The sequence below is a fragment of the Spinacia oleracea genome, chromosome 2, assembly GCF_020520425.1.
Source record: "Spinacia oleracea cultivar Varoflay chromosome 2, BTI_SOV_V1, whole genome shotgun sequence".
Taxonomy (NCBI): Eukaryota; Viridiplantae; Streptophyta; class Magnoliopsida; order Caryophyllales; family Amaranthaceae; genus Spinacia; species Spinacia oleracea.
In genome coordinates this window covers 99,721,833-99,744,980 of record NC_079488.1, presented here as the reverse complement: position 1 = coordinate 99,744,980, position 23,148 = coordinate 99,721,833, and the positions used below count along the sequence as shown (strand labels likewise).

The window sequence follows — 23,148 nt, the reverse complement described above, 5'->3', positions numbered from 1 at the left end:
TGTTACTACTTTTTTGGGTGAAAGAGATGGGTCAAGCCCCAACGAGAGAAGGAAACAAACATGAAACACCTAAAGCTAGATCCGATAAAAGGCTGGGCCGAGTGGGCTGGGTCTCACCAAAAAATTTAGCCCATAATTTCAGATTGGGCAGGCAAGCTTCAGACCATTTATTAAGGAAAATGAGACACATATAATGGGTGTATGTGGACATGTGGTCCTAACATACAGAACAAATCTCAACCGTTGGATTGAGATTTTGTGGAAAAACATGAGCCACAAAATGGGGGAGGGCAGTAAAAAAATTTCTTGTTATTTTTATTTTTTTATAAGGAAATAAAATCAGGTTAAGCTATTTAGAAAGGCCAACCTAAAACATCCTTACGGATGATAAGGGAGAAGGAAGGATCAAAAGACGAGAACCATAATAATAAAGAAACACAAGAGCTTCCTTTAGCCGCCATAAAGTCAGTCACTTTTTGGTTGTATGACCTGTTTATAATAATTTAACCCATTTTATAAGATTAACCATTAAAAATATTCTGGTTTAATTAAAATTAAAATAATTAAAATAGGCTAAATTAATCTATTCATCCAAATTATTAATTACTCCGTAATTAATTTGATTGACCGTCAAATAATTATCGAGTATAATATTTTACTCGTAACTTTTAATTTGAACAATATCTGACGTCACACATTAGTTTAGTACTCCCTCCGTTCCGAAATATTCGACCCGATTTGACCGGCACAGAGTTTAAGAGACTTGAATTGACTTATTTAATTTAATAGGTAGTAGACTAGTAGTTGATAGTGGGGTATTATTTTAATGTAGTTAGTGGGAGGTGGGTTAAGAGGTGGGGTTGAGGGAGAGTAGGGGTTGAATTTTTAATTATTTTTTGTATGGAGTAGGGGTAGGTGGGTTAATAGGGGTGGAGTGAGAAATAATATAATATTGTTAGAATATTTTCATTTTTAGAAACAGGTCAAGTATTAAGGGACGGCCCGATAAGGAAAACAGGTCAAGTATTCCGAGACGGAGGGAGTAACAGAGGAGTAAAAACTAAAAAGTGTTTTCATCAATAGAGCCATAGGGGTTAGGGATGTCAATGGGGCGGGGCGGATGCGGATATAGGTCCCTCCATCCCCATCCCCACCTAAAATTTTTATCCCCATCCCCACCCCATCACCCATGGCGGGTACAAAATTCATCCCCATCCCCGCCCCAACGGGTGTAAGCTAAAATCCATCCCCGCCCCGCCATCCAACTGGGTATCCATCCCTGTCTTATCCCCGCTTCATACCCGCGCTAATACCCACCTAATTTTTCTTATTTAGCAAATATTTGCTATATAAACGGATTAGTCAAAGTTAACTATAGAAAAAAAAAAATACTAATGACTAAAGTAACCTATATAATCAAAAAATACTCGTCATAAAAAAACGGATTTTTCATGAAATGACCCTGAGGTTTGCAATAATGCACCAAATACCCCTAATGTTTCCCGAATGCACCAAATACCCCCAAGGTTTAAAACAATATCATCAAATACCCTTATTGACCGTTTTCCGTCTATTCTGTTAACTTTTACGTTAACCTAACTCTATTTTTTTTTCTCTTCTATTTCCCTTTTCTTTCTTCTCTTCTTTTCTTTTTCTTTATTCTTTCCTCTTCACAGGGAAGTCTCTCTCCTCTTCTTCACCATTACCATTATCTGAGAATCACCCCCACCACCACCACCTCTTCCACTATCCACCATTGAAATTGACTTCTTTATAGAGGCCCAATTATCAACCTCATCAGCCTTCGAAATCCCCTCTTTTCTGTCTCCAATCATCATCGAGCTCACGACGTTGGCTTTTTCGATCCGAAAGATAAGAAATTCTGGGTGTTTGTTTCGGCGGCGGTAGCGGTTGTAGTGGCTGATTTTCTCTCTCCTTCTTCTCGTTCGGCTTCGGTGGCCCATGAGTTGACACCACCCCAAGGCTTCGGCGGCCCAAGAGCCGACACCACCCCAACGCCCAAGAGCCGACACCGCCATCTCCTTCAAATTGATCCAAAAACCCGTTTATTATTTGAGAGTTTTGTGATTTTGTGAAATTGATTTTTGAGAATTAAATTTTTTTTCGAGGGCTTGTTGATTTGGGTATTAAATTCTCAATCAATTTTTTTCGAGGGTTTGGTGATTTGGGTATTAAATTCTCAATTGATTTGGGAATTAAACTCTCAATTAAATTGTTATGAGGGTTTTGGGTATTATCTGAATTCAATTGATTTCAGAAGAATTGGGGTGAAATCACAACATTAATAATAAACTAGGGAGGATTAAAAGCTTTGGAAATTTGAAGAAGATGAAGAACAACTTCCATGGATGTGAGGAGAGAGAAATTAAGAGTGAAGGTCAAGGGGAAGCAGGAGAAAAAAGACGGCCATGAAGATCCAAAGAAAAAGAGTAAAAAGGAAAAAAAAGTTTGGGGTTTTTTTTTTTTTTTGAATAATAGTATAGTTAATTAATTTTTTTGGGTTTAATTAATAAAATTAAGTGTTAATATTAGGATTAGTAGAGAAAATGGTTGAGTAAGGGTAAAAAAGTAAATTCATGCTAACGGAGACTTAACGGAATAGACGGAAAACGGGTAATAAGGGTATTTGATGATATTGTTTTAAACCTCGGGGGTATTTGGTGCATTCGGAAAACATTAGGGGTATTTGGTGCATTATTACAAACCTCGGGGTCATTTCATGAAAAATCCGTAAAAAAAATTCAAACAAAAAACATAAAAATCTCACCTAAACTTATATTATCACCTAAAGATGCAAATAAATCCAAACCCATCCCATCACCCATGGCGGGTATGAAGCGGGGCGAGTGGGGATGGGGCGGGGCGGGCGGGGATGGGGCGGGTTCAACACAAAATCCACACCCGCCCCATCACCCATAACGGGTACGATTTTTATACCCATCCCCGCCCCATCACCCGCCAAACCTACCTCCATCCCCGCCTATTTGGGGCGGATGCGGGGCGGGTCTCCCGCGAAACCCGCCCCACTGACATCCCTAATAGAGTAATAGGGGTACCACGGACTATCTTTCCCAATTCCCATCCTCCATTAAAATCGTCTAGCCCTAAAAAAGAATCCAATTTCGCCCCCGCAAAAACCTCAATCCCAAACTACCCTAAATCAATGTCGATCAGCCTGAGAAAAGCCAACACTCGACTACCCCCTGAAGTAAACCGAGTTCTCTATGTTCGAAATCTGCCCTTCAACATCACCAGCGAAGAGATGTACGACATTTTTGGAAAGTACGGAGCAATTCGCCAAATTCGTGTCGGAACAAACAAGGACACTCGAGGAACAGCGTTCGTGGTGTACGAGGATATATACGATGCTAAGACTGCCGTTGATCATCTGTCTGGGTTCAATGTCGCAAATCGGTACTTGATTGTGTTGTATTATCAGCCTGCTAAGATGAACAAGAAGATTGATTTTAAGAAGAAGGAAGAGGAGATTACCAAATTGCAGGAGAAATATGGTGTTTCTACTAAAGATAAGTGATGTTTTTTTTTTTGGGGTTTTAGGGTTTGTGTGGGGGATTATGTAAAATGTGGTTGGTTTTTAAGGTTTTGTATTTTCCGATGATCGACACTGTTACTACTTAATATCTTAGTGTTAATTGTTGATTACCCTATGAAGTTTAGTTTGAGTTCTTATTGCTCTGGAATTGAATTTTTGTGAAGTACTGTATTAGTTTGTGTGATCTTGTTGGATTAAATAAGCTTTTTTTCTTGATTCTTTGAAAGAAGATACTTGTGACATTATAATCTAAATATTGACTACAGCTAAAGTCAAGGATGAATTTGTTGAGGAACATTAATGAGGATAAGAAAGAAGAACTATTATTCTTCAATGAAAATTCCCCTGTAGTTTGCGTTTGCTTTTGCTATTTGTTATTGTACATGATGATTTTTAGCAGAATTTTTTGTGTCATCCCTGCTTTGGGGCTCATCTGTTGTATTGTACTCGTATGTGGTTAGGTTAGGTTAGGTTTTGTGTAGTTGGACGGACTATTGTACTCAGGGCCGGTCCTGACTTTTTTGTGGCCTATGGGCGAAATAAAAATCGGGCCCTATATATTTAAAGGTTTACAATAAAAAAATTTTTGTTAACAGGGTATGTCTTTTATTAAAAAAGTGATAAGATACTACTTTCAAACAACTTTTTTTTTTCCTCTTTTTTCACTTTTGAACTCTATTAAAAACATAAGTAGTATAAGGTTTGAAAACATTCGATCTTTTATTATTGAACATGAATTACAATATCTCAAACATTAATTATCACACTAACATCAAAAACATAACAAGTTAACAATGAAACATCTACATATCGCAAAGTACGTTGGATGAAAGAAATGTATTAAAAAAAGAATTATGTTCGTATTGTACAAATTTTTTAGCAAGTGTATGCAAATTTGTGAGCTATACGTTAAATGAATTTGATTACATATACTATGACTTAAAATTCAATTCTTTTTCCTAAATCCTAAAATTATAATAGGAAGTGTAATTAAATAAACAAAAGAAAAAAAAACCTAATTATAATAGGAAGTGTAATTAAATAAACAAAAGAAAAAAAAACCTAATTATAATAGGAAGTGTAATTAAATAAACAAAAGAAAAAAATAACCTAATTATAATCGGAAGTGTAATTAAATAAACAAAAGAAAAAAATAACCTAATTATAATCGGAAGTGTAATTAAATAAACAAAAGAAAAAAATAACCTAACTATAATAGGAAGTGTAATTAAATAAACACGAAAATAACCTAGATTGTGTTGCTGGGAGTCGAACCCGCGTGCCCTGCAGTATGTGAAATCCAATCACTTGAACCAGTGAGCCACGCATTGGAATTTGTTTTATTTTCATCAGAATATTATATTATTATAACTTGTAGATTGCGTGAAGTTCGGCCCTTTTCCGTTGGGCCTAGGGCGGTTGCCCCTTATGCCCTGCCCAGGGGCCGGCCCTGATTGTATTTCAATAGCTGATTTGAAAGTTTTATTTCTCAATCGTGTTTCTGGTTTTAATTGCTTAGGTTTGTGCTGCTGCAAGTTTGTCTAGGTTGTATAATAGATGGATACATGTCTGGTGTTATTTTTTGGGTTAACTTCTTATTTTAAATTAAGTTATGAAGAAGCAGAAGTAACTAAGAGAGGTATGGATTCATTGTGGTACAGTAGGTGTTTGAATGGTTGTGTTACACGGGTATGCAGTATGCTATATTAAGGATGCCCCACTTCATTTGTTTTATATCTTCATTTTCCCTCATCCAGGATACTCACCATCCTCGATGGAAGGGTACATGCTATGTGAGGAAAATGGTACTTTAGTTTCGATGGATTTCTTCTTCTTTGCTAAATGGATCTAGTTCGTTCTATGTGTTATCATAAGGCTGTTTAACCCAAATGGCTGAAATAGGGGCCGTATTAGAATATGGTGTGGCTTCTTTTTGTTGGAGTTTGTGTCTTTGTGAACATTCTTGTTGATATAGTTCTAGTTTCAGAAGTGAATGTATGTTGTTAGGTGTTGATTGAGCCACTAAACCTTTCTGTAAGAAAAAAATATAATTCTGAAGTAGCCACTCTGTTTTTACTGCAATGATCTGTCACCTTGGAATGGAATTATTATTGATGCTTACCAAGCCTACCTACCACCTGTTATTTGAGTGGAATAACCTTATTCCCTTGGAGTTCGTTGGTGGTTCTTTTGTACTTGGTTTGTGAGATCTTGTTTCTGTAAGCTTATAAGGCTCTGAAATGAGCGATGTTTTATTCCTCTTTTGTACTACGTATATAGGAGTTTAAGAATTTGATGAGCCAGATTTAAGGTTTGTTGATGGAATACAGATTGTAGTAGTAGTTATGGAGTATTTTGCAGAGCGAGTAATTCTAAAGCAAAATTGAATTTTGGAGACTATGGGTTCACTTTGTTGTACTGTTTAACATGATGTATCAATGTATCATGGATTGATGGTAATCTTTATTGATCTTAAATGGACATTTTCTTGTGTGAGGTATACTAAAATAAGTTACTTGAGAGACCTCATTCTATTACATAGTAGAATAATAATACTTCTAGTTTTGTATTTTTAGTATTTGAATCTTCAAATTTTGAGTAGTTCATGTAGATCATATTGTGCTGAAATTATTAACTATTAAGGCCTCACCTTGAGGGGTTTGGGGGTCAATTGTTCCTTTGTTTCCTTGTTGGGGGTCTTTAGTTATATGTATATATCTGATGTCATTTGACTTAAGCTATTATTTATGAGAATAGTGAGGGTAATTGTTGACTAACACTATGGAATTTGTGTTTTTATTGCTCTTTAATTGATTTTTTTCATGGTTTGTGTGTGTGAATTATAAGTTTATGTGTTTTTGTTGGATTACGTAAGTGTTTGGCTTGATTTTGTGAAAGAAGAGAAATGTTACGTCATATTCCAAAGAATTTACACTATAAATGAAGTTCAGGAACATTGATGATAAGTTTTGGAAGAAAGTTGGAGACGGTCGAAAGAGAAATGGAGAACTGTTATTCTTAAGTGAAATTCCCCCTCTAGTTTTCCTTTGCTCTTGCTATTGGACCTATTGGTCATTTTATGTGATTTCTTTTAGGAGCGGTTTTCGTGCTGTAACTGATTTGGGGCTCACATGTTATATTATTTGTTACTAGATTAGTTTTTTTGGAGTTTGGTGGGTTTTGAACTTCAATAGCTGCTTTGAAGGTTTAATTTCTGAATCATATTCCTGGTTGTGATTCTTATTGGTGCATTATGTATTCGTAATCCGATCATTCTGTTTTCATCTTGCCTTAGAAATAGTTTTTCCTATAAAGTTGTTTTTTTCCTCTGTGAGAAATACCTTATAAAATACACTCTCTTGAAAAAAACACCTTATAAACCCATCATATGCTACATTTTTATATTAATTTTTAGAAATAGTTGTTCCTAAAAAATTTATTATTTCAAGGAATTGTCAGAAAATACCTTATAAAATACACACTTTTGAAAAAACACACCTTATAAACCCACATTACATTACATTTTCTTTGTAGAACACCATCTAAACCTTTAAAAAAAAGACTTTACCTTAACCAAAAAGGACTTAAAAAGGTTTTGTAGGGAAATAAAAAAAATAGAATGCCTGTAAAGCTGATGTTTGTGTGAGGTAAATCTCCAGTTACCAGTTTATCCAGCTCAAATTTCTCTAATAGTGTGAGACTACCAACAATTTTGGGTTACATTTGTTTTTGAAAATCTATACCTATTTTTTTGAAAAGTTGAATGTAACTTCTATATGTATATTAGGGGCCAGAGATGGGTAAAGAGGTTTAGGGGAAGAGGAAGTGGTATAGGTGGGTGGGTCATGGGTAAGTTTTCCTTCTACTGTTGCTGTTACTACATCTTCTTTATGTAATTTCTTCTGCTGCTGTTGCATTGTTGTTCTTAACTCCTACCAGCACTACCGCTCTTTCCCTGGCTGGTTCTTCCGCCTCTCTTATTAGTACCCCTGCTGCCTCTAGTCAACTTCCTGCTATGTCAGCTGCTACAACTTCTGCCGCTGCAACAGATGAGCTTTGTTGATCCTTCTCCTTTTTGTTTACTAGTTTCAAGCTTTTGCATACCAAACGCTTAGAGTCGTGGATGTCCTGATTCTCCCGAACCAACAATCATTAATCAAGCTAAGTGTGGATATGGAGTAATAAAAGAGTCCTGCTGGAAATATGCCTTCTTTTTTTATTCAGGTTGATTTATATCTAATCTTCACCGCACATATTTGTGGTTATTTTTGCTTAAATATGATTGTTACTGGTTTGTCTGTTGATCTATCCTTCTATGTTATCTTCTGTGAAATGATCCTGTTATGAAATTGTATTATTGCTGTCATAGAGTGTTGCTCTGCTGGTTCCCTAAGATAGCATACTTGTGCTCACTTGCGTGATTAGTTGATGAAAATGGCATCATTTGACAATGATGTTTTATAATAGTGGTCTGCATCAGTGTTACTATTATATAAAATCTCAAAATCAATGGAAGATAGATCAAATTAACTAGAAAGAGTGAATTTGAGAGAACACTTGACATGGAGAATGCTGGACTGGTGTTGTTGAGTGTTGACAATGATCTGTAAACAAATACATAAAAGGTGAGCCTTGGCGGGGAGGATGGTGTACATGCCTAAGTAGTGTAAGTACACTCTATGGCGGCTAGGAGTGTTGACCGTTTATTTTTGAAAAGTCACATTGTTATGTATAAATGTATCTATACTGTTTTCCTTTGAAAGTTTAGTGTTAAGATTTGTCATTTGTGCTACTTATCGAGTTATGAATTCCTGGTTGATGACTTGTTGTAGCCTACCAAGCAAATGTTCTTCTATATCATTTTTATGCAGCTTAGCTAGCTTTGACATGATTCTGAAGATCAGATGGTTACTGAGCTTTGGGACTTGGAAGTCTTTCTCTCTGCTGAAATTTTTCAGCAGATTTGTATTAGTAAGTGAAGATTTTGATGCAACTTTATAGTATTTTGTGTTATACTTGTATTCGCCATTAGAAGGTTTTGATGCAACTGTATAGTATTCGACTATTCGGAGTTGTTCATGTTGTGATTTTGGTTATCTACTTCAGTGTGTGGTTTTGGTATGCTGTTAATATATTTTGCACCAGTTTCGCTATTACGTGACACTAAAAACAAAATCAAATTTATTTGAACCAAAATAATATCAAAAATTGTTGAGAGAAAATAATAAAAGTGAGGGTTAGAGTTTTTTTAGAATGAAAAAAAATAAAAGTATAAATGATTACTTTAAGTAAAATCAGGTTGCATTTAGCAACCGTGCAAAAATATAATACTCTGAATTTTTTTGAAAATCTCAATGGTATGTTGATGTTTGGCACTTCATCCTCCGGTCCGAGTAGCCTTGAAATCTGTAATAATTCTTAAGCAAGTAAGCTACCATTCTTTCTTTGTGGAGATGTACAGGGCGTATGGTTGGGGGTATTCAAGGTAAGGGAATTAACTTGTATGATTTCCTTTGTTGTTGTTTGTTAGGTTTTTTGCCATTTTCTTTATCCTCTTTTCTTTTTCACTTACCCTAAAACTCCTCTAAATTGAAACCCGGTGTCCCCAAGGTTTTTCCATTCCCTTTCCTTCTGCACCACCCAAAATTGTTGACCACCATTATAACATCACCACCGAACCACCTTCACCGTTGACCCACCCCACCTTACCTCACCACCCACCTTCTCCCTCGCCGCGCCACCGCCTTCTTCTCCCTCTTCTGAAACTCCACCTCGCAACCACCTGAAACCACCCCTCCACCACCACACAACCACCCTTGTCACACTAGAAATCACCCGAAATCCCACCTAACGCCATCGAAACTCAATCCCAACCACCAACCGCCACAAATAGGCCACCAAAGAAACCCTACCCACCGTGTAAAATACCCCCACAAACATGACTTGTTTTAAAAACAAAATTCATCAAGACTAAGAATGGCCTTGTTATCTTAATTGTGGCTTTAAATGGTCAAATTCGACCATGAAAAATCCACATCTGAAGTTTTCATGGTCGAATTAGATTAAAACCTCAAATTGCCTATTAAAATGTGAGAAAATAATAGGAGTAGAGAGGTGAGGGAGAATAATGTCGTGTCGCTGTGACGGTGATGAAGGCGGCGTCGACGCTGCGACAGTGAAGAGGGCGGCGTCGGCAGCGAGGGAGAAGAAGACGCCGACGACTCTCATGTGGTGGAGCAATTGCGAGAGAAGGAATTATGTGAAATACAGAGTATTGAATAAATGATAACCCAAACAACATTATAAATCAAAGGGATTTATCCCATTATCTTTATTTCCCTTTCTTGATTTCATTCTTTTTACCCCGTGCGAACTAACTATTACTACGTACTTGGTAATATATAATTTACACTAAAAATATATTTTAATTGGTGGAGTTGTACATATCCTTATGGTATGGGATTTATTTAAATAATTATCAAATGTTTTATAAATGACCATATTCACCATAAATTTTATTTAACTTCTTTGTTTAATTCGTATTCTTAAATTGAAAACATTTGGTAAAGTTTTAGAGCTATTATTAGGAGTGGATTCTGCAATTAAGAAATAACTAAATATATCGAAAATAATAATAATTTAAACGTCTCTTGTATGAATCACAAATTCTAGCTAGCATGCCACAAATGTCTCCCTATATGAAAAGCAACTCATAATTTGCTGATCAATCGTGAATAAATTAGCATACACCATAAAAAGGGGTCACTTTTAACAAATTAGCATACACCCGAATCACGAGAACTGCGTAATATTGAAAAAAAAACAAGATTAGTGATTCAAACATAAAAACTTTAACTCGAAAATAAGCTCATCACCTCTCCTAAACGATAAACAACATGAATATGCAAAGATGGCAAGAAAGTTTGGTGTTCTTCCATGAAAAAAGTATGTTTCCCCAATTTGATATAAGAAAACAACCTTAGGAAATTGCATATCTTTTGACAACATATAAAAATATGATCAACAATATGATCATAACAATTACAATTATAGACACTACAATACTTACCAAAAGAACCAACCACTGCACAATATTACCTAAAAAAATCTTACTGATTGGTCCAAATCTCACAACAAAAGTCAATTTCACAATTAAAACTCTTAGTTATTTTTCCCTAAGGTGAAAAATACCTGAATTCTTTTCACTTCTCAGGGGAAAAAACAGAGTTTTCTGTACTTGTTTAAACAACTAAAACTGTAACTAGAATTTACCCTTGATGTTCTTTAGCAAAAGGTTGAATTCCAGTAAAAGAAACCCTACCAAAACCCAGATGACCAAGTTGGTATAATTCAAATAAAACTTTATCAGCTTCAAATGCAGCACAAAAGCTTCTCCTTTCTTCCAAAAACTCATGATTATTGTCACCCTCTTTGGCGAATTCAAAGATAATGTCTGATTTACTCTGCCCGGAAATGAGATTGATGTCGCGACTGTTGATGTTGATATCAATACTACTACTACTACTACTACTACCACTACTACTAGCTTCACAGATTTGCTTGCATTTTCTCTTTCTGTTGTTTCTTTTCCTCAGACACCTTTTCCCTACTAAATAAGGTACTTTGACAAAGGCAAGAGCTAACAGACTGACAAGCGCGAGAGGGCAGCAACACACAGCAACACAGTCGGCAACCAAGGCAGCAGCACATGATCTGCATTGCTTCCCAGTGCACTCCACCGATGATTCTCCGGCTTCTTCAGGTGTGAAGCGGGACCGAGGACGCCTCTTTTTCATGCTGTTCTCCATCTGCAACTGTTTACTGCAGTATTAAACAATCCTGCAGGAACCAAAACAACTACTCAGCTCCTTGAGTTAAAAGAAACAAAGAAAAGGCGGTGTTTTTGTTTTGTTTTTCGAGGGTAAAGGGATTTATTGTAAATCATACATACAACAAGCTTTCCTTTTCTCATAAAAACTCTTAGAAATTTAACCTTGGTAATTCCAAAAGGGTAGGGCTGCAAACTATTTATGATTGGAGATGAGGACATAATAAGTACGAGTACATACCCACCTTAGAATGTGGTTAAATTATATCTTCACAAATAACACAATGCCCTATTTCATCTCAAGTCCCACATCAAATACCTTGTTCAAATGGAAAATGAAACCCACATGCCTAGTTAAACTAGCAATAACCACGTCGATTATTTGAATGGATGTTTTTACTACGTACTATGGTGTGTTTTCTTCTATAAGGAGGTCGACTAAATGAACCTCTTTAATCCTTATAGAAGAAAACATACAATAGTACGTAGTAAAAAAATATCCATTCATAATTTAAGACGTGGTTGCTACTTTAATTTAAAGTCGACTAAAATGAACTTCTAGTTGATCTCGAGGCATGTTAAATAGGTGTGGTAATGCTTCAAAGATAAAATGTCACACCAGTGTTTGAGTGTTAAGTATTCAACACAGCACTTGAGGTGAAATGAAAAGAGTTGGATCAAGTGACATAGCTCTAGAAACTTCCATAATAATCTAATTTTGCCAATCCTTCACCATCATTTGCAAAAGTACAACTCTCCATCATACACAAAATTTATCATTACCCAGAAAAGGCCCGAAAAAGTGTAAAGTAAGCTCTAATACCTCCACCAAAAAAAGTTCTTGATTGTGCTATATTATTACCATTCAATCTTATGTTAATAAATCAAACTCTCATAGTTAAAACAAACATTTCAATTTGTCTACGTAATTACTCGTGATGTCCCGTTCGGTATCATTTTTTATTTTCTGTTTTCTATTTTTTTAGAAAACTAAAAACTAAAATATGGAACCATAAATTAAAGTAGTGTCCAGTTTTTTATTGTGGGTTTTCAAAATCAAGGTGATTACTAAATATGACTATATATAGTTTAGTTTGTGATTCAATCTACTTTCTAAATTATAAAACCAAAAATCGAAAACTAAACGTGACACATAACTTTCTAATTTTTCGTACAAACATGCAACGCGTACACAAACTAGTGTTCATTAATCAAGCTGTTGTAGCTAAAAGTTGCTTATAATTCTTTAGCAAATATGAATGTGACTTGGATGTGAAAAAACATGAAAAAGGGTTTTGGTAGAGAAAAGAAAGGCATTATGGATTTCTGTCCTAAATTTTGTTTCAAATAACAAGTTACGTACTCATTCCTTTTCATACTTTAATTAAGTTACCTATACAAAGATTTTGACACAAGGATTCAGACTCCTTTTAACGAAAAAATCTTGGTAGGAAGCATGGAACACTTTCATATTATGAGGCGTAAAATGTCATTTCTCGTATCTCAACAATATATCGTCATACTACAATTTCATGTTAATGTTTCAAACTTTCAATCCATACAACACCAACTATATTGTCTTATTATTTACCCGTCACACTAGAATTACTCAAATTGTACAGTAAATATTGATACATACTTCTCACCAAAAAAAAAAAAAACAGTGATATATACTACGGAGTAGAAACTTTCGACAAGTACAAAAAAAAGTTGTCACATGTTCAAACATACAGAAAACTAGCAAAGTGACTTGAGGAACAAGAACAATATTAAGGTACGGGGTATTGTTGATTAATTGTCTATAAATCTAGATCTAGATTCTATTTATTTGCATTGGCTCAATTATAAGAGAGAAAGATAGAACTGCCTTGGACGACGACAACAACAACAACAACAATCTTTGTATTCAATGCATTGTTTCACTGCGTTCTATTCACCTAATTTCCACTTATTTTTCCTGAACTTATCTTACTTAAACTTAACTGAACTTATTAAAACTTATTTTAGTTATAAATTTTACTTGGCCAACCCTTGTTTTTCCTGAACTTATCTTATCTGAACTTATCTTATCTGAACTTATTTTTCTTGAAATAAGTGAAAATAAGGTGAACAGAACAGGAAAAATCTATAAATCTTAATTTTTTTAAAACTTCTCAAAAAAATTGAAAAAACTTTTAAAAAAATTTCAAAAAAAGAATAAGAACTACTCCGTATGAAATAAAGTTAAAATATTATTTGAAAACCTTAAATTATACAACTCAGAGATTATATATGGTCATTTGTCTCATTTTTATTTACCAGGGTAAGAAAAACAAAAATCCTGGACTGATCCGGGGATATAAGTTGTCCTAATGAGGTGTGGATCTTTCATAGACAAGGTGACTATACAATACAAGGGACATGTATACATGTTAGTCTGCAACCAAATAACAGAGCCACAAGTAAGGAAACTCCTAAATTTATGATTAAAGTTTCCAAGGATGGTAATTTTGTATAAATGTCATCCATCATTTCATGTCCCTTACCCAAATAAGCTTTCCAACAATTCACTTCTTTTGTTTTTTGTATTTGTACACCACCCCTTAATCCCTACTTTTTTGTATCTAATTATTTATGACACATTTAAGTTGCTACTCCGTATTTTTTTTGTTGTTGTGTGGATTTCGATTAAAAGTTCGATTTTTAACATTGTGTAAATCAGTAAATAACACCCGTTATTAAAATTTACAGATGTGAGCCTAAAATGGCACTCGTTAAGTTGTGTTTGACCTATTATATTTAATTGGATAAATTTTTCGTCCAACTCCTTTTTCGAAGGAATTTAAAATAAATCCAACGCAATTGCTCCGAATTAGCTTGTAAAATACGAAGTAGATTTCTTAAGGCCATTATTCATCTCTCTTATAATAAAGTTCATGCTAACTATTACCAAACAATCCGCTACAGCTAACCGCTGATTACCAAACAGGGCCTAAGTCTTAAAACTATTTTAGTAAGTCTTAAAAACATACACAACGTCCTGTTTACCCTCAAGTCAATAACTTGAACTCGACTCTAGATTTACATTTCACAATAAACAAAATCAAACATCAAATCCCTAATCAACACAATAAAATGGGAGCACCCCATAAAATTTGGGAAGTGATAAATCCAAGGAAAATTTTGCTTCTTTCAAGGAAATCCACATTTTTTTTTAAAGGTGATTTCCTTGAAAGAAGTTAAATTCTTCCTTGGATTTATCATTTCCCATAAAATTTCCACATGCATTGCTAATTTGCTATGCAAAAAACAAAAAGGAGATGTAACACACAAAAAACAAGTGGACCCCATTTTAGTAACTCATTTTCCAACCCACATTGTTGAGTTTGCCATAAGTAGAAACTTGAATTGACAAATTCAGGGAAAAAAAACAAATTAATTAAATTATCTAGTGTACTTACCTTTCACTCTCAGAAAAATGTTGAGCTGCATTTAAATCACTGTCACTGTAGCTCATCCCCTGCTACTGCTATCACATTCATCCTTCTATCATAGAATGTCGTCGTCTTTTCTTCTTCTTCTTCTCCACTCTCTCTTTCTCTCTCCTCAAACCGTCGTCGTTTCGCAACAATTGATTGATGTATTTGAAGTGGAGATGATGGAGAACGGAGAAGAATGAGGTAATCGCTTTGAGTTCAAAATCTGAGAAAAACTAATTTTAAAATTAGCGAATGGTTTTTCATTCGAGTTCAAAATCAGAGAAAACTAATTTCAAACAAAGGTTATCGCTTTCGAGAAGAAAATGATTTTACATTCACCACTAGAGGTGATCATTGAGCTCTCAGAATCTGTGAAAACTAATTTTAAACAGAGGTAATGGTAAATGGTAAATGGTGTTGAGCTCAAAATCTGAGAAAACTGATTTAAAGCAGAGGTAAACAGGTGATCGCTTCGAGCTAAAAATACGATTAAAATTTTTTAAAAAAGAAACTAATTACAGATCTGATATCGAAGCGATTGAAGTTGCGGTTATTACTACTACATGGTTTTGGTTTTGGTTTTGGTTTTGGGGGGTTATTTTCTCTCTCCTAAGAGTACGATAAAATGTGGGAAGATGCGTCAGAAACTGAGAAAAGGGGACATTTTTTAAATGGTGAAACTGGTGTTTGCATAGTAACTCACTCACTCACTGAGTCACTGACCCTTTTTCAAGAAATTAATTAAATTAAATTTAAGCCCCCTCGTAAATTCTTCATTAACAACCAAAGCAAAGCATTTTTCGGGAATCTTCCAATTAACTTAAACAATTGGTGGAAATTACAGTATGACTGTATGAGAGAGAAACAAAATTTGCATGTTTATGTTTCCCAATGACAACCCAATTTCAATTTTCCTCTATTTTTCAACTCACTCACACACCTGTTCTTCTGTTTTTCAGTTTTTTTTAAGCCCCCTTTTTTAATGAGAAGGAATCTTGCTAAAGTTTGACTAATTTTGGGTGCATGGACTAAACTTAACCCCAGGTATCATCTGATTGTTTTGTCTGCTATTTTTAGTAAGTTTTTGTTCTGGGTTTTTACAGTTTTTATGTAGCTTCTATGTTTTTTTTTTAATTATTGTTATTGATGAGGATTAGTGAATTGTTATTTTGACATATTTACTTTGGAAGGTTAAAAAGTTTGTTTCTTGATGTTGAATTGATAATTTCCTGTCCCCATTATTGAGTAGATTCCTGTTATCAGTTATCAGTTATCAGTTATCAGTTACAGTTACTCTATTTTTTTTCCTGTGTGTTGTTCTTGTGTTGTTGATGTTATCTTGGTTTGGAATTTTCGACTGTTGCGGTCAATCGGTCAATGGTGTAAATGTGTAATAGTAGTTTGAAGTATTAGTAAATATTTAATATTTAATATTTAATGTGGTCTTAGACTTACTCCTATATGGTTTTGAAGCTTAAAAATGTGGGACAATCTGAATCAATTATGAGTAATAATTTAATCCTTAAGATTAATAATCAAGTTACGGCATTGTGGTACACTTGGAGAGTTGTTGGCATTTGAGTGCAAAATTAGATGGTAGGTTTACTAGATGGTAGCAGACATGAATATGAGAAGTGATCCAGTGAAAGTTAGAAGTGAAGTTTGATGGGATAGGTTTGTAGGTTTGAATGAATTGGTCTAAGGAAAAAAGATGTGGTCATTGTTGTTTATCATTATGTTTGGATAGATCCGCTATCTAATCTAAGGGGATGCCAAGGTCTGTCCTACAAATTACAAAAGATGTTGATAGTACCATTTTTTGTTTGGGGATGTTCCAAGTTTGTATACATATTCATTATTCAAGTATATTTTGTTTTATCCTAGCCTACTCCGTATTAAGTGGGTGTATTTCATAAGGTACGGTAATGCTATTCCAGGGTGTTTTCTCAAAGTATATTTGTTAGAAAGTAAGTGTGAGTATTGTGTCCCACGTCGGAAGAGATTCGAGTTTATAACTTAAGTGGGCTACTCCTCTAGACCTGATCAAATGCCGGGTTCGGGCCGGGCTTGAGCGTAAAAAATCAGCCCGCTATCTCGGGCCGGGTCAAGATTCGGGCCAAATTTTGTGCCCAAACCCGTTATTTTCGGGCCTAGCCAAATTTATAACTAAAAAGTGTATTTTTGTGTTTCCCAAACCCGCAAAAAATTCAGGCGGGCCGGGCTCATCTTGATCAGGTCTATACTCCTCCTATTGCCAATTGGTTTTGGGATGGAACCTCACTTGGGTTATGTTCATGGGAATACTCCGTATGATTTAGGATAAGCCATATATAGAATGATGCATGTTTGCATGGACAAGTTACTACGGAGTATATGCTTTAATGGTGGTTCCATTTTGTTTCGAGGGTGTAATTGTAGATAGGTGTAAATTTGAAGACAAATGATTACTACGGAGTAACAAATAACAATAGAGTACAGTTTTTATTTTTGATGAATAATGACTTGGCCAGCTTCAAGTACAGACGAATGTAGAAACTTGATCATGTTTACAGGAAGAAGTCAAAGCCTGAATTCATTGATCATGTTTTCTAAAAAACAGTTAGATACTTTGGTTTTGCTACATTACAGCATCTAGTAATATAAAAATTCTCTGTTGCATACTTGATAGAATTAAGTTCTGGTTTAAGACTAGTGTTAGTCTTTAAGGGCAAAAAGTGATGAGGTAGTTAACACCAGTAGGGCATGTAAAGGTGCTCGTAGAATCATCATACGCGTAGCTATAAGCTTGAGGGCACTGATTCTTGAAATATCGTGACAGATTTGTTGGTGGACATGTTTGGGGAGTCTTGTAATCACCAGTACAACAATATTGTGGCTGGTTAAATGCCAGACATGCACTCTTACAACCGATGATACTCCCATTAGAATCCCTAACAGCCAATGTTTGTGGGCATTGAGGGTTCAAGTTGGCTGCACAACGCGTTGCAGGACAATCATTAGTCCGGCCTTGTGGGACCACTGATAAGGGTAAGTTGAACCCATCAACGAGGCTTATATCGTAAAAGTCCTTGCCCATGTTTCCTGCTATAGTGAATTCTGCTAGGGTTGCTGGTGGAGCTCCTCCTTTGCCGTTACATGCCTTCTCACCAGAACCACAGTCCCCTGTACTACACCTGGAAAACATACACATTGAATTTATTACTTGTTTTTAGTAATGTTGCAGATATGTTCATTATAATTGATCAAATGTTTTGTTAGTTGAAGCATGATGATCTGGTGTTGGAAGTAAGAAACATGAGAGGCAGTGATGCAGAGAAGTATATCAGTACAAACCTGAACTTTCCAGCGGCATCAGACAGGCAAAGTGTACGAGCCCAAAATCTGCCTGACCAAGGAGTTGGTGCATCGACTGAAACTGTGGCGCCATTGCGTAACTCAAATCCCGTGGATGATAACATTGGACTGCCTGCTCCAGATAGAGTCCCTGGCCATATGGTATATGGACAGTTGTTCTTGAAGGTAAATGTAGTGGACTCTACCCCTGAATTTTATACCCCAAATTTAGGGGGAGAAAAAAGGATGTAAATGTGGTTGTGAGATAGAAGTAATGGAGAACACTAGTTGTAGACTTGTATTGTAACAAAGCCAAAGGAAAAAGTATAAATTTTGTTCTAGACAAAAAAAAGAGGCAAATTTGCCAAAAACAACCTTTTATAACCCATTTTTTGCGAGAAACAACCTTTTAAATATTTTTTTGCGACAAAGGACCTTAAACTAAAAAAAACTTGCGAGAGACAACCTTTTTGTCTTTTCCGGCGTTGACTACTCATTTCCGGCATTGACTTCGCCGGTTTTGCTAACTTCACACTTTGTCCCTTTAAACCAAAAGACAAATTTGCCAAAAACAACCTTTTATAACCTACTTTTTTGCGAGAAACAACCTTTTAAAAAAAATTGCGAATAAGGACCTTAAACTAAAAAAAAACTTGCGAAAGACAACCATTGTGGGTTTTCTGGCGTTGACCACTAATTTCCGGCCTTGACTTTCCATGTGCAGCTCAGATGTTTTCGTTTTTTCTTATTTACACCCATTTCCCTCCATATTCTCTCATATAAAAGTAGTTGATTAAAACCTAAAAAAAAAATTACAATTGATTAATGGTATACTTAGATATCTCCTTATTTCGAGACCCTTACCTTTATAAACTTCATGCATATAGTAGAGATAATCTCAAGCTAACTGCCTCTCTGCAACACAAAAATACATTACCTAGCATATACAAGAAAAAACACCTAATTTCACCACCCTTTTCCAGTCAAATTAACAATATCCTTGATGTTTTTAGTAGAGTAAAAAAAACCTTAATTCCATGCACTCACTAGTTAAGGCTTAATTTGATGTTCATGGGTGACGGATGATGGGGAGTAAACATGATTCGGGTTCTAGTTTGATTCAATTCAAACAATTGGGAATTAATTCAATACTGTTTTCATCCAGAAATTCAATTCAATTTAAACAATTGGGAGAAATTATAACTTTAATGCATTGCAATTAAACAAAATTAATTAACCAATCTTACCAAATTGTAGATGAAGAGTGTCGAGAATGATTGAAATGAGACAAAAGGTTGTCTCTCGCAAGTTTTTTTTTTTAGTTAAGGTCCTTTTTCGCAATTTTTTTTAAAGGTTGTTTATCGCAAAAAATGGGTTATAAAAGGTTGTTTTGGCAAATTTGCCTTTGATTTTTACGGGAAAAAAGACGGGGTTAGCAAAACCGGCAAAGTCAATGCCGGAAATGAGTAGTCAACGTTGAAAAATACAAAAAGGTTGTCTCTCGCAAGTTTTTTTTAGTTTAAGGTCTTTTTTCGCAAAAAAATATTTAAAAGGTCGTTTCTCGCAAAAAATGGGTTATAAAAGGTTGTTTTTGGCAAATTTGCCAAAAAAATGGTGGTTTATGAATACTACTGTAAACTAGACTTATCAGACGGGTCAATTCTGATGAATTTACTATCGATTAAAGGGAATGTTGTTTGTCAATCGACAAGACGGCAACCCAAAGGGTTGATAGAATCATTTTTAAGTATTAGTCCATCCCTAAAATATGGTTTGATGAATTACTCTCCGTTGAGAGGCCGAATCTACTCCCTCTGCCCTCCAATTATCTGCCCTCCAAATATTTATATTACTAAAAATGATAACAAGGAAAAACAATTTTACTCTCACATAAAATACATTTGGTTTCACCCCTTTTATCTTTCTTAATTTTACTCAACCTAATTCTTAATAAAAAAAACACTTTGGTGTATGAGAAAACAACCAAACAATAAGTGACGAAATAGTTGAGTTTATCTCTCCTACACAATCTTATACTTCAAACTCTGCTACATCAGTTTTCCACTAATTACTAAGAGTTACACAAGATTCTCCCTAGGTTTATGTTTTATCCTCATACTTATTCCAAAACTCACTTATTAGCTCCTATAATTAATAATTCAAGATGACATGTAATTATGACATTGGTTAATAAAATAAAATAATTATGTCACTTTTTTCATCACTCATGTACTCTGTAATTATGTCTTAAAATAAATTTGTATTTTTAAACCAACTTCAAAACTCATGATATTTGTACACTACATTATTGCAAAAGACTCGCTAAAGTCGCATCAAGACTCCTTCCTAGAGTAATTGGGTTAATCACACCCTTGCCTTAGTTACGAAGGACGTACTTTCTTGTGAAGTTGTGACCACTTAAAGTGATTAAAAAAACATTAATTAATGGGAATAACATGTGAACCAACCAAACACCGTCGATAGTAATTTATTCATGCAAATTCATTGAGTAATTAAATGGGAGATCCGAAGCCTAAGCCAAAAGATAAATGGGTTAATTAATCAAAAGGAGAATCTCTCACGTGAATTAACAAGCTAGATTCTCATAGGAGACTTGAATTTTGTTTAAACAAACAAAATACTTGTGGTCCAGTCAATTAGTAACAAAAATATTAAGTTTTCATGATCTTAATTTACTTATTTTATTGAGTAATTACGTATCTACATTTTTTTAATTAAAACTTATCGTACCTTTTATGTTAAAAATTATTTTACTTTATTATTACGGAGTATACCAATCACCATGACGTGATGTGTAAGTGCCGATACCAAGTATCTAATTTAAAATATTTTATCGAAAACTATACCGTTGTGTTATTTAGTAAATAATCATTGATAACTTGTGAATGCTTCTTTATACCACATTAGAGAAAATAGCAATGAACCAAATATGTAGTTAGTAGTGGGGTATTTTTTTAATATAGATAGTGGGATGTGATGGGGGGTCATGAATTTTTTAATGTTTATTTGGGGTAGTTGGGTTGTTGGTGGGCCCTTAGGTAAGGTAAGAAAATAATAAAATATTATGTAAAGTTTCCATTTTTAGAAGCGTTTCAAGTCATCCGGGACGGCTCGATAAGAAAAGCGTTTTAAGTATTCCGGGACGGAGGGAGTACCCTGTAATATGTTTTGCCTTTTTAAAATCTAAGACAAAGAAATGATAATGTCATGCACCCGAAATTGGCATGGTATCCCATCCGCGATAATATTTCCTCTCTTTTTAACGTTAAATTACAAATTTACAATCAGATTTTGTTAAAGAGCTAGCATAACAAGATTGAATATTGGTTCTTTTGCAACTACTCCCTCCGTCCCGGAATACTTGACCTGTTTTCCTTATCGGGTCGTCCCTTAATACTTGACCTGTTTCTAAAAATGGAAATATTCTAACAATATTATATTATTTCTCACTCCACCCCTATTAACCCACCTACCCCCTACTCCATACAAAAAATAATTAAAAATTCAACCCCTACTCTCCCCTAACCCCACCCCTTTACACATTTCCCACTAACTACAATAAAATAATACCCCAATATCAACTACTACCTATTAAATTAAATAAGTCAATTCAAGTTCCTTAAACTCTGTGCCGGTCAAACCGGGTCGAGTATTCCGGGACGGAGGGAGTATATGAACTAATTCATGACACAAAAATAGATAATACATTTTCCCTCAAAAAATAAAATAGATAATACATCACCAAACAACTCTCTATGTAAATTGTTTTCCTCACAAAAAACTAGTACGTAGTATCAGTTTTTTGAGAAAAAATAAAGCTTAGTTTAATTCTATTCACCTGATCTTTTGAACTTATGTAGATTAACTTAACTTAACTTACCTTATCTGAACTTACTAAAACTTATTTTAGTTGTAATTTGTGCTTAAATATCCCTTATTTTTGCTGAATTTATCGTAAAACTGATCCACTGCAAGAAATCGACATAGCCGTATAGGAAAGAGGAACTCAGAGGAGTGAAGAATAGCCCATATATGAAGAAGATTGAAGCATGTACCAAATACTGAAGAAAAAAGATGTAAATGTGCAATTTTTCAACAACCAAAAACAAGATTACCTTTTAGATTGTTGACAATAATCAGGGTCATAAGTAATACTAATACGAATGGTGCTTCCATTAGCAGTAATATAAGTATTGGATGTTGCCTCCTCTTTTCTTCCTACGTTAGTCCTGAAGAGGCTGTGTGAAGGAGAGAACAAACAAATGTTACGATTTTTGAACACGTATGAGCTAATTTTTGAACACGTACAGTGTTGTTTTATGGTACTAATTTGCACAATTGCAGTACATAAATGGTAAATCTGCTTCTACAAGGTTAGTGTATTAATGTACAGAAGTTGGGAACTACCACCATCCCATTCTCAACCGCAATTGCTAAGAATGGTCATGTCATGTGACGGCGGCCTAACAAGTACAAAGATAGGTGTGTGCAATTACTGATAAGCTCATATATGTGGCTTATAATCTTTTCAATCCACGTATATGTCAAGTTGTGAAATCGTAAACTCTTCATTTATGCTACGAGTTACGCCGTACATGCATTATCATACGGAGTACAAAACAACTGATGTGTGTTGGTTAGAGGTGTCAATTCGGACTAACGGATCCGGTCGGGTTTATCGGTTCGGGTTGAAACGGGCTCATTTAGCTATCGGGTCGGGTTGAAAATTAAGTTTGGTTCGGGTACGAGTTGGTTGACACATGTTCATATCGGATCGGGTTCATGTCGGTTTAGGTCAAATTCGGTCGGGTTGTAAACGGGTTTAGTCGGATTCTTGTTGGGTCGGATTCATATCAGGTCGGATTATAGTCTGTTCGGGTTGGAGAATGTCGGGTTGTAAACGAGTTTAGCCGGGTTGTAACAGGTTCATATCA

At 35.0% G+C, this 23,148-nt stretch overlaps 3 protein-coding genes and 1 long non-coding RNA gene across 5 annotated transcripts; 2 read left to right on the top strand and 2 right to left on the bottom strand.

Annotated features, from left to right (window-relative positions):
* The first annotated feature begins 3,064 nt into the window (after positions 1–3,064).
* LOC110779821 (splicing factor 3B subunit 6-like protein) lies at positions 3,065–3,790 on the top strand. Its single transcript, XM_021984296.2, has one exon. The coding sequence runs from the start codon at positions 3,185–3,187 to the stop codon at positions 3,554–3,556; it is 372 nt and encodes a 123-aa protein (XP_021839988.1). The 5' UTR covers positions 3,065–3,184; the 3' UTR covers positions 3,557–3,790.
* A 6,763-nt stretch (positions 3,791–10,553) lies between these two features.
* LOC110778588 (uncharacterized) lies at positions 10,554–15,796 on the bottom strand. The gene is made up of 2 exons (XM_021983133.2): positions 14,843–15,796; positions 10,554–11,413 (listed from the first exon to the last, which is right to left on the bottom strand). Exon 2 carries the CDS (start codon positions 11,380–11,382, stop codon positions 10,843–10,845), a length of 540 nt encoding a protein of 179 aa, XP_021838825.1. The 5' UTR covers positions 11,383–11,413; positions 14,843–15,796; the 3' UTR covers positions 10,554–10,842.
* Positions 14,923–18,257, top strand: LOC130468041 (uncharacterized). The gene is made up of 3 exons (XR_008928348.1): positions 14,923–15,061; positions 15,820–15,904; positions 18,119–18,257. It is a non-coding gene; the product is annotated as an uncharacterized lncRNA (long non-coding RNA).
* Positions 17,316–22,677, bottom strand: LOC110778589 (thaumatin-like protein 1). 2 transcript variants are annotated; one of them, XM_056837463.1, is made up of 4 exons: positions 22,330–22,677; positions 19,058–19,108; positions 18,194–18,401; positions 17,316–18,033 (listed from the first exon to the last, which is right to left on the bottom strand). In XM_056837463.1, the coding sequence occupies exons 2-4, from the start codon at positions 19,074–19,076 to the stop codon at positions 17,562–17,564; spliced, it is 699 nt and encodes a 232-aa protein (XP_056693441.1). In that variant the 5' UTR covers positions 19,077–19,108; positions 22,330–22,677; the 3' UTR covers positions 17,316–17,561. The 2 variants fall into 2 exon arrangements, with proteins under 2 accessions (XP_056693441.1, XP_021838826.1); XM_021983134.2 differs by lacking the exon at positions 19,058–19,108 and having other exon boundaries at positions 22,330–22,674.
* Positions 22,678–23,148: the final 471 nt, after the last annotated feature.

Excerpts from the sequence above, each read along its gene's own strand:
- LOC110778588 (XM_021983133.2), bottom strand. The coding sequence starts at position 11,382 with ATGGAGAACAGCATGAAAAAGAGGCGTCCTCGGTCCCGCTTCACACCT.
- LOC110778589 (XM_021983134.2), bottom strand. The coding sequence starts at position 22,390 with ATGGAAGCACCATTCGTATTAGTATTACTTATGACCCTGATTATTGTC. Across the intron at positions 18,402-22,329 it reads TATTGTCAACAATCTAAAAG|GGGTAGAGTCCACTACATTT; the intron begins GTAATCTTGTTT and ends TATAAAATTCAG. Across the intron at positions 18,034-18,193 it reads GATGCCGCTGGAAAGTTCAG|GTGTAGTACAGGGGACTGTG; the intron begins GTTTGTACTGAT and ends TATGTTTTCCAG.
- LOC110779821 (XM_021984296.2), top strand. The coding sequence starts at position 3,185 with ATGTCGATCAGCCTGAGAAAAGCCAACACTCGACTACCCCCTGAAGTA.